We start from the raw sequence: 11,413 nt of genomic DNA on the forward strand, positions 1-11,413 counted from the left end.
CCCATTTGCTGGTCACTGGTATCATCGGTAAGTGCCATCGACCGTGATAAGATCCAAACGACGTGACAGGAATCGGGCGAAGGTCAATGCTTGGGTTAGGCTGAACCTTAGGGTTATCTGGTGCACGGGGGTACGTCGCTTAGGTTTGTTAGTTCTTTCGAGAGATCGCGTTTTCTTTCATAGTCTCTTTGTAGGAGCTCCTTTTCCACAGTAGCCTCATTTCTTTTCTTTCGTTCCAAGTTAGACAAATGTATCTTTGATACGGAATGTTGCCTATAGGGTTGCGAATTATTGTGTGATGTTTGTACTGATCGAAGTAATCGTTGTGTGTGAGATACATGTTGCGTTGTGTGGGAGATAGATATTGCGTCGTGTAAGCTTTGTTTTACGTTTGTAGAGATTCGTGTAACCGCTGCGTTGGAGATATATGTTTCGCAGTTAGGCTACGAAACAGCTATCTCTTTACGCAGGCCCATGATCACGTAGAGTCAGAACTCGACATTCCTGCCAACAGGTTGAACGTCGAGACCGATGCATAATGTTAAATAAATCATGGGCGGGTCTCGTGCGTAGTCACCTCCACGTGGTGAGACCTGGTAATTGGCATCGTTTTCCAAAAATTAATCAGTTGATTAACCTTTGGAAAACGATACCAAGCTAAGAACTACGCACCAGTCCAGTTTGGGTCACCAAAAGCCGCCAAAAGAATTTTGGATGATTTAGACTGGACTGCACCGTGGGACACCGTGGGACACCGTGGGACGTCGTTGGACGACGTGGGACAACGTGGGATGCGTGCGTTTTAGCCTTAATTAATCATAAGATAGATACCTATGTTAGGTACATTGTAAGCTCATTCCGTACAAAGATACCTATCCATCTTGGAACGAAAAATATAAATCTCGTCGCTCTTGATTAACATCGTTTGATTAACATCCCCCCCCCCCCCCCACCTTGTCAAGTTATATAAGGTACACGCAAGTCGCGCGCGAGTTCTTTCCTGCTTGAGCTCCCGAATAGTGAGCGTCGAAGAAGAATTAGAATATAAGGTAAATAAAAAAAAAGCCAAACAATAACATTGCAACTAGTAATTTATAACGTCTATCCCATTAATTTACAACACTTAAATAATTAATTTATAACATTTAAGCCATTAATTTATAGCATTTAAGCCATTAATTTATAACATTTAAGCTACTAATATATATCATTTATGCTATTAATTTATTACATTTATGCTATTAATTTACAACATTTAAGCTATTAATTTACAACATCTAAGCTATTATTTACAACATTTAATCTGTTATTTTATGCATTTAAGCTATTAATTTACAACATTTAAACTATTAATTTAAAGCATTTAAACTGTTATTTTATACAGGAAAGCCATGAATTTCTAACATTTAAGCCATTAATCTAAAACAATTACCCCATTAATTCTTAACTATTATACGAATAATTTATAACCATATCCTCCCATTAATTCAAAGTAATTATGCTCTTAATTTATAACAAATGTACCATTAATAGGAAGCAACTCTATATTCATTGATTTAAATTAATACCATCAATTCGTTGTGAGTAAATTAATGATATATTTCGTTTTATTTAATATTTACGAAATCTTTCAAGACCCTGAAGTGCTATTTTATTTCTATACAGCATTATTTTTTAATTTTAAATATTGTATTTAATTTCTCATTTCACTATTTCATATAAAAACAATGGTACCGCAGAGTGTACCTATTGAGTGTCTATGGATGGGATGTAATTTTCCATGTCTGCTCAAAATCAAGGAAACAGCACCGTATTCGTGGAATGAAGGAAGCAAGTGCAATTTAATCGAAAGCAGCGACAACTCACCATTCATCCATACGCACTACAATTGGTATCTTGCATGGTTTCGTTTCTTCGATGATAAGTTCAATATTCAAGTATGATTATGCAAATCCACGTACTACAACCATTCTAATTAATAAATTTCAATACACGCTACTTCTTTGTTATAAAATAATTTGACATCTCTGCTTCCAATGCTTAAAAACTGTTTATGTAAATGGGACCCGAGCGTAGTTACCTCCTCGTGGTGGGTCCCGGTAATTGGTATCGTTTTCCAAATAATAATACACCAACTACTATCTTAAATATTAGTATTATTATTTGAAAAACGATATCAAGCTAAAAACTACTTGAATATAGTCTGGTCTTGATCATCCAAAATAATTTGGGTGATCTAGACTGGACTAATACCCCCCCGCGGGGGCACCGGGGGACATCGTGGGACATCGTGGGACATCGTGGGACATCGTGGGACATCGTGGGACATCGTGGGACATCGTGGGACACCATAGGACACCGTGGGATGCGTGCGTTTTAGCCTTAATTAATCGTAAGATAGATACCTATGTTATGTGCATTGTAGGCTCATTCCGTACAAAGATACTTATCCATCTTGGAACGAAAAATATAGATCTCGTCTCTCTTGATCCCCCCACTTACCACACTTGAAACATTGTACCCGCAATTTATCGATTCCCGATCTCTCAGTTCTTTCAAACTGTTGCGTGACGTACTCGCTCGAGCGTATCCCGGGTACGTGCGGGTCAACGTGCACTGGACAACTCTTTGGATTCATAGCTTGCCCAATTACACCTTTGGTCTCGACGACTGCTCGTTGTTTGCCTCGAATCGCGGGCGTTGTCATCACGCTGGTGATACCTGTAAATCTGTTGACTATTGAATCGCGGGTCCGCAATGCTGTCCGATTGGTACTTCGGTACTTGAACGGGGACCTGCATTTCACGTCCTCCGTAATTCTGATCGAACCCGTGGGGGTGGACCCCACTGTGCTGTTAGGGCCTTGCCTCTGCAATACTGTTCAGCGGTCCCTCCCCGAGTTCAACATGTTCCGTTGGAGTTTGTTAAATCGCAGGCCCATTTGCTGGTCACTGGTATCATCGGTAAGTGCCATCGACCGTGATAAGATCCAAACGACGTGACAGGAATCGGGAGAAGGTCAATGCTTCGGTTAGGCTGAACCTTAGGGTTATCTGGTGCACGGGGGTACGTCGCGTAGGTTTGTTAGTTCTTTCGAAAGATCGCGTTTTCTTTCATAGTCTGATTGTTGGATCTCCTTTTCCATAGTAGCCTCATTTCTTTTCTTTCGTTCCAAGTTAGACAAATGTATCTTTGATACGGAATGTTTCCTATAGGGTTGCGAATTATTGTATGATGTTTGTACTGATCGATGTAATCGTTGTGTGTGAGATAGATATTGCGTCGTGTAAGCTTTGTTTTACGTTTGTAGAGATTCGTGTAACCGCTGCGTTGGAGATATATGTTTCGCAGTTAGGCTACGAATCAGCTATCTCTTTACGCAGGCCCATGATCACGTAGAGTCAGAACTCGACATTCCGGCCAACAGGTTGAACGTCGAGATCGATGCATAATGTTAAATAAATCATGGGCGGGTCTCGTGCGTAGTCACCTCCACGTGGTGAGACCTGGTAATTGGCATCGTTTTCCAAAAATTAGTCAGTTGATTAATCTTTGGAAAACGATACCAAGCTAAGAACTACGCACCAATCCAGTTTGGGTCACCAAAAGCCGCGAAAAGAATTTTAGTTGATCTAGACTGGACTGCAACGTGGGACAACGTGGGACAACGTGGGACAACGTGGGACGCCGTGTGACGACGTGGGACAACGTCGGACGACGGCGGACGACGGCGGACGACGTGGGACGCCGTGGGACGACGTGGGACGACGTGGGACGTCGTGGGACGCCGTGGGACACTGTTGGACACTGTTGGACATCGTTGGACACCGTGGGATGCGTACGTCTTTGTTTTAATTATTTATAAAATCGATATACTTAGGTCACCTTTCTTTTTTTACATGGGGAAATTCTCATGGACACCCGTCGTTTTTCTGGGAAGCGGCGGGATAGTGTCGGACTTTTACCGATTAAAACCCCACGGTGGTCTTCCTAACGCTTAACAGGAGTGCTCCGGGCCTCTTTCGAATCGCTTTTCCCTTTCCAAGAATGCCATTCCTGCTACCTAATTCGGTCGTCAAGAGGGACCACATCTCCTAACGCCACACCGTGTGCAAGTCCGAAGAGATCCCAGAATCTCCTCGGTGTGACGACCTCTATGACAACCTCTATAACAACCTAGGGCGGTGGTACCGCGGCTCTACGCCGTACACCTACCGCTACTCTTCGGCGCGGGGCTCTGCAAATGTGAGAAGTTCTCTCCCCCTCTCTCTCTCTCTCTCTCTCTCTCTCTCTCTCTCTGCTCGCTCCTTTGCGAGCATTATCGATATACATAGGCCAAGCTATGATTTATCGTATAATATTTGTAATCATGCGAGTAATGGTTCTGTGGCAGATAGATATCGTGTAGTGTACGCTTACTTTCAAACTAATAAAGATCTATGCAATCTGTAGAATCGTTCTGTAGGAGATGGATGGTGCATAGTTTGTACTTATTTTTAAGGTTTGGGTTAAGATAATTAATTTCAATTTTTAGCTTAAACAGCTAACAGTCAGTGCGATGCATGTTTCTTACAATTTATTTGTGGAATATTGAGCACGCGCAATAGGTGTGTTTTAGCTTAAGCTAAATTTAAAATAAATGTGTCTAAGCTAAGTTCATTATGTGCGCGTTTTTATACAAAGATAGAGGATAGTAGGGTAAAACGGAACATCAAAGTTTCTCTTAGATAAGAGCTATGAATTAGTTGCTATCATGTGATATGAGACTGAACATGTCTCAGTTACATTTAAGTGTTAATTTTAATTTCTATCGCTAATTTTAAGCCTTACTTCTAAGTCTTAGTTTTTAAATTTTTCAATTATATAAAATGAATAATTTCATAGATCTTAGTTTTAATTCAAACCAATACTGAATCGATAACGTAGCATGTGACACGAAAAGAAAGGAGGTCGATGGTCTATAAAATATGTGGTATAAAAATACATTTAGTCTTATCACAGACTTATAGGGATGAAGTTTTTAATTATTCACGAAATAACTACACTTAGACCTATCTCAGATCTATTTTTGTATGTATTTATTAAAAATGAAACTAATCCGTGGTAGAATGTTATAGTGCCATCTATCAAGCACCATATGTACAATTATATCGTAACCTTATTTTCCACTGAGTCGGTAACATTAAAAATTACTCGAAAATGGTAACAGTAAATAAAATATGATGCTTGTTTATATTTAATGAAGCTTATTAGATGTACATATCAGTTCCAAGTCTTCTGCATTATTTGCCAGTTTTTGAAATTGTACACGGAAAACACATAATAAAATTATTTTTATACTAGTAGATACCTCGTTAATGGTACCATCCTAAACCAGAAGATGAAATTAAGTATTATTAATAATTACAACTGGAGTACATATCACCATTAACATTCCAATAATTTCACTTACAATTAAAATTCTCATACCACTTATTCTACTTCTAAACTAGAAAATACTTAAACAATGGTAATATAATATCCAACATTTATTCGAATATTCATATTATATTTATTCGTACATGAACTAAATAGATATCTTATTTTTAAAAATAATCGTACCAAAAATATCTTGATTTTACAATTAATGATAATGAACATACACTGTGAGTTTCAATCATACATGCATAAATTATCAATATTATATCATTTAAATCAACTATTTTTATATTATAATATCACGTCAAAATTATATGCCCGAATTAATAATTCATGTATTATTATTAATATTCAAAAACACGATATGCAAGAAGACCTAGCCTGAACTAATAAATAAAACATAGTCAAAATGTTACCACTCATGGATATAATAAATACCCGCGGTCACTATGCTCATCAAAAATTCTACGTAATACAACGTGCTCGTGTCGGCTCGAACCTTTCATCCTGCGACATGATTGAATGACCGGAGGAACAAAAACGCATGCGACTCACGATAAGATGCGAAGTACGTTGTCATCGATGTTATTGTAACGCAAGAGAAGTCGTTAATGTTACACAGGAAAGCCTGACATCGAACAGGAAACAGCAAGCTACGAGGCAAGTGAAGATTGGAAAAAGGACTATAACGAAACGTGAAATATTATAATTTGTTCTCAAAGATAATATTACTTACATATCTTTTTATTAATAAGAAGTATGATATTAAGAAGATAAAATATACGATTGAAATTGTTAAGAATTGTGGATCTTTGGTGCCGAAATAATGTTGAAGGAACATTGAATATACACTGGGGTGTAATATTAAAATAATAATATATTTATTACAAGAAGGATTTCTCACATATTCTTCGATTCACACTTGCACGCGTCTCCGCACTTTCTCTACACTCGACTGCTAATCGACTCTCCTTTCCAGATGCTTCTAAACCACTGCCGATCGTCTTTTGTCCTAAGGCCTGGACGCTTACACACATGTATCCACACACTAATACTCACATACTAGTAACTCTAATACGCATTTAACCCAGTCCAGCGCGGAAAATTATACATATCTCAACAGAAATGTTATTTTACGTTTATTATATTCAAGAAATTATTTGTCCATTACATTTCCTATATTACCAAATATTCATGAATGTTCATACATATATTCATGTATAATAAACTCTACTTGAAAGAACGAATGAACATTATCAGATTCACGAGTTGTGAATCGATGTTACAAAAAAAAAAATTGTTGCACGCAGAAGAACTTAATGCCACGGTATTAAAGTGAACTTACGCATTGAACAGATAATTTTTAGATAACATCTATTTCACTTTATTCAAAGTTTCTACATACACGAGCACCACGAGAATGGAATTATTGTTTCTCTTTTTTCAAATGAAAAATTGACATATTACTGAAAATTCTTCTTACATGGATATACATGTTGCTGTGCCAAAGGCAGTAAACAATGGAAGCATTGTGATGCAGTCATAATGTTGAACGTAATTCCTTCAACGTGATAAGATAATCGCCGGTGGAACATTAGTTTCTGTACATCTTGCGATACTTCAACGAGTCACGCTATATAAGGATGTCGGAACAGAACAGCTCATAGTACGTCGATCGTAAGAGAACGCACGGCCAAGAAGTCGATGATGACATTCGCGAAATCTTCGCTGATCACCTGCCTGTTCGGTATTTTACTTTGGGAGATTCATGGACAAGGCATAATGGTCGATCCCATTAGCAGAAGCAGCGCCTGGCGCAAAGGATTCCCCGTTCAAGTGAATGTCAACGACCATGAGCTTTCCTGCGGAGGACCGACCGTAAGAATTCTGTTCACTACTCTGAGATAATAACTGAAATTTAATTAATTAATTAACTTAGATATAGTTTTGTTATCAATCGGATAGTATTAAGATATTCTATGGAAGGTGAGAAGGAACAAAATCCTCACACGTTGGAACTGCAACACGCCTGACAGACGTGTAGAAAAGAAGGCTTGGAGAAGGCGACGTTGGAAATGTGACCAAGAAATGAAAAAAAAGTTAATCGATTCGTTTTGCCTGGCAGGTTCAGTTCACGCAAAATAATGCATTGTGTGGAGCATGCGGTGACGATTACGCTATGCCACAACCTAGACCAAATGAAAACGGTGGACTTTATGGAACCGGTGTGATCGTCCAAAGGTAAGTTGATTTCCTCGTTGGACAGCGGGTTTTTATACATTTATGTAAAAATGTAAAGATGCAAAAATACATGTGTTGGAATACAACGATATTTCACGCATAGGCATAAGTACTCTTACACAGACACACAGGCATTTAAACAGCACACTTACACAGGTCATACTCATTACTGTATAGAGAGTGTAGTTCAAGGTATTTAAGGGATCATGGGTCACTACCTAAGTCTAGTCTGAGAGTAACTGGCCAACAATCAACAATCTCCATAAGTTGTTAATTATATCACTCGTTTATATAAGTTTGGTTCTGTAGTTCTGTTTAATAAACATCACAGAATATTATTTCAACATAAACATTGTGTCTTCCACAGATTATTAATCTTAACTTGAAGATTAAATTCTAACAACATGGAACAAATACAAAGAGATACATATAATGTATAAAATATCTAAAATATAATTCTCGCTATAACACTTAGTAAATAAAACCACTCTCTATCCAACTGCTACGATTTAATATCTTAGCGATAACACTTTTATAATGCGAACGCTTTAAAATCTAGATTTCCAAGGTTCGAGATATCTCGAAAGCCAAAGTTGATTAATATTTCTATGTTGTTTTAGGTACAAAGTAAGCGACGCCGTCATCAACGTAACGGTGAAACTGATTACCAACGACCTGGGAAGCTTCAAATTCGATTTGTGCCCCTTGGAAGGACCGAACGATCTCGAGACCGAGACGTGTTTCAATCGATATCCGCTTAGGTTGAACGAAGAAAGCACGTTTTTGCTACCAGATTATCAAACGGACTTCTACCTATCGGTCCAGCTGCCACTGAATTTTACCTGCGAACATTGTGTGTTTAGGTGGACTTATGAAATCGGAAACCACGTTGGTCGATGTAATACATATCAAAACTTACCAGGATGTGGATTTCAAAAGACATTCAGAAATTGCGCCGATATCGCGATCTCTTTCTGAGATCTGATTACTCCTGCTGGTCGGTAACACGTGTACCTTCGTTACGTAGATTAAGTTAGAGAGTAACTGTCCAATTAATCGAAGAAGTTTTCTTCTTTCGTCTGGTCTATAAGCACATCTAAAAATATTTAAAAAGGATTCGGCAGAAATGTCAGGATAGTTACGATAATAGAGTTAAGATCAGCTAGGAATCGAAGTACACCTTATAATTAAAATTAATAAGAATACACGTGTGCAGGAAAACAAGAGAATACTTTTCTCGTTATTTTCATACACCTCGTACGATTACACGCGATATAACGATGGACGTCATCTACCTTCCTCAAAAGTACTTTAATTCCTTTTTATTTTATTTTTATCAGCCACTGGGAGTGACATGAAAGTCAATAAAGGTAGACTTATCGTATCTTCTAAGATAATACTTGCAATATAATGTTAAGTACGACTATCGGAGAGAAACGACTGGAAAGGAAACATAAAACGAGGATAGCAACGGATTAGCGTTTTCTAAACGCGTGTCCGCCCATTGTTCCACCCGCGCGCTGCAACAGGTAATAAATAATGGAAAAGGGAGATAAAACAGCTGGCTGATAATGCACGGTGATACAAGGTACAAATTAACGGGAAGCGTGAACATGCAGATTATTCGGCACGCTTTCACCGAATCTCGGCCTCTCCTCGAGCTTTCATCCTGGTCTTCTTCGCGCGCGTTACACTTTCTGCGTTGCATTCCTCGTTCCTTCGATCTATAAACATTTGGAAGAGCAATAATTTATTGATTATTAAATGTTGCAAATGTTTCCTACGATAACGTTACAATATCCAAGCTACCAGACGACTAATTATCATTCAATGACAGCATCAGTTATGAATAATCAGATTCATTACGATGCCAGAGGCAATCCTACGCGATGATTCTCAAACCGATTGTCCCCATGGAAAATCCGGAACGCGTACCGATGACTAATCCCCTGTTTTGTCAGAACTTTGGATAGGCAACACGTAGCTAATAAACGTAATTTCGAATTCTACCATCGTTTAGAGGTAAAAGTTCCATTACTGAATTTTATTAAAAATTTTCAAATGCTCGAAACATTGGAATATTTGTGCCAGAGTGTGAGTGCTATCGCGCCAGTAGGTTTTCCATGGGGAGAGAATCTTACAGTTTTATCTTCACGCCAAGTCGTATACGGTGTAAGATGTATACGGCTGTGATGTAATCCTGACGTTAAAAGATTATTTCAAACTATTATAATTCAAAGGATCGGACAAGATGATGTGTAGCGATTTTCCAGCGTCTGGCGAGTAGTTCGAATCTAGTTCAACTGCATGACATAAGACACCAACACGAACACGCGCCATCGTTACGAAGGTGAGGCCGCGTGCGTACGAGAACCTCGCTAGAATCCGCTCGCTTTTTCCTCGCGAAAGATTTCTCCGGCCAAACTTAGTCGAAGATCGTCCTCGACCTGACCGATCCGTCTACCGGGTGACTCATTTACGAGGAAACATCGTTCTGATCTGCTCACTGGCGCTCCGCGTGCGTTCGGTATTCGATGTTTAAACAGGACTTTCCACTCGTCCAACACGACACGAATTACGACTACTGTAACCGTTTGATCTTCATAAATCGAGCAACAAAGTGGAGGGTACTGTTCTTCCGTTCTCCCACCGCTCTCTCACCTCCGATGTCTCGTTACCTTGACCCACTAACACTTTCTCTGGAAAGAACAAGGAACTGGATAGAGATCTATAAAAAGAACCGTGACGCGCATCGTCCTGTCCAACAGGAGAAATTTATTTCACAAGTCTCCAGGAAAAAGAATTCAAAGGTTTCCGGTTGTATCTTCGCCAAGACGATTGTTCGTCTACAAGTCATCCTGATTTCTTAAGTGTCTACCTGCTGCACCTCTCAGCAAACAAAGAAGAAACCACGAGCTTGGCGATGCAACGAGGAACTCTAAAAACGAGGTCGGCGCTGAAATTACGTCTTGTTCCAATCCGAAGATCTCGAGCTGATCTTGTCCGGTAATTGCGTATTGCGTGCGCGCTCCGGAATGGCTGCGTGTGCGAATTAATTTAAAATACACAATACGAAACGAGTTTGTTCGAACGAAGTTGTTGCCATTTGGAAATAAAACACATATATCTGTCCTACGGGAACGGCATAAAAAAACGGGATCGACGTGTGACGAGTCCGTGAAACGAATTCCAAATGTATTTAACGAGGTGTTACGTTGCATCGGTTGGTAATTCCGAGGCGTGTGCTCATCGCGGTGCAGCTCGAACAATTGTGTGTTAATTGGTTCGTAAAAAAAAAAAAGTAGAAAAGTTTCTGGGAGGAGAAAGAGCGTTCGCGATTGTCTCTGATCGTATCGTCGCGTTGTTTTGTAAGGTGAAACTGTTTCTAAAATTATATCCTCGTAACGTAGAATGCAACATTTTATTCGACCAACGAAGTGACGATCGATCAACGATGAAAATACGCGACAGCGGACAATTTACTTTCGATTTCGCCACTTTGGCCGTGGAACATCGCGCCGCTTGTCCTTCGATTCGTGCCACGCACGTTTTTCTGTCGACTCGCTAAGCAATAAGAAGGCAGCGATTACGCGATTCAGCGATCAACGCGAGGACGATTGACCTAGCGCGTTGCAACAGGATCAAAGAAACTTCACGGAAAATTTCTCGGAAGGGTAAGACCGGTATATTCCGATAGCGAATGCGTGTTTATAAAATACAATTGTTCCATGCAAGATTATAAATATATAATATA

At 39.3% G+C, this 11,413-nt stretch overlaps 1 protein-coding gene across 1 annotated transcript; it reads left to right on the plus strand.

Moving 5' to 3' along the window:
• Positions 1-7,046: 7,046 nt before the first annotated feature.
• On the plus strand, positions 7,047-8,888 carry LOC132912827 (uncharacterized). Its single transcript, XM_060970606.1, has 3 exons — positions 7,047-7,296; positions 7,544-7,659; positions 8,280-8,888. Exons 1-3 carry the CDS (start codon positions 7,123-7,125, stop codon positions 8,635-8,637), a joined length of 648 nt encoding a protein of 215 aa, XP_060826589.1. The 5' UTR covers positions 7,047-7,122; the 3' UTR covers positions 8,638-8,888.
• The last annotated feature ends 2,525 nt before the right edge of the window (positions 8,889-11,413 follow it).

Source organism: Bombus pascuorum, chromosome 12 (assembly GCF_905332965.1).
Source record: "Bombus pascuorum chromosome 12, iyBomPasc1.1, whole genome shotgun sequence".
NCBI lineage: Eukaryota > Metazoa > Arthropoda > Insecta > Hymenoptera > Apidae > Bombus > Bombus pascuorum.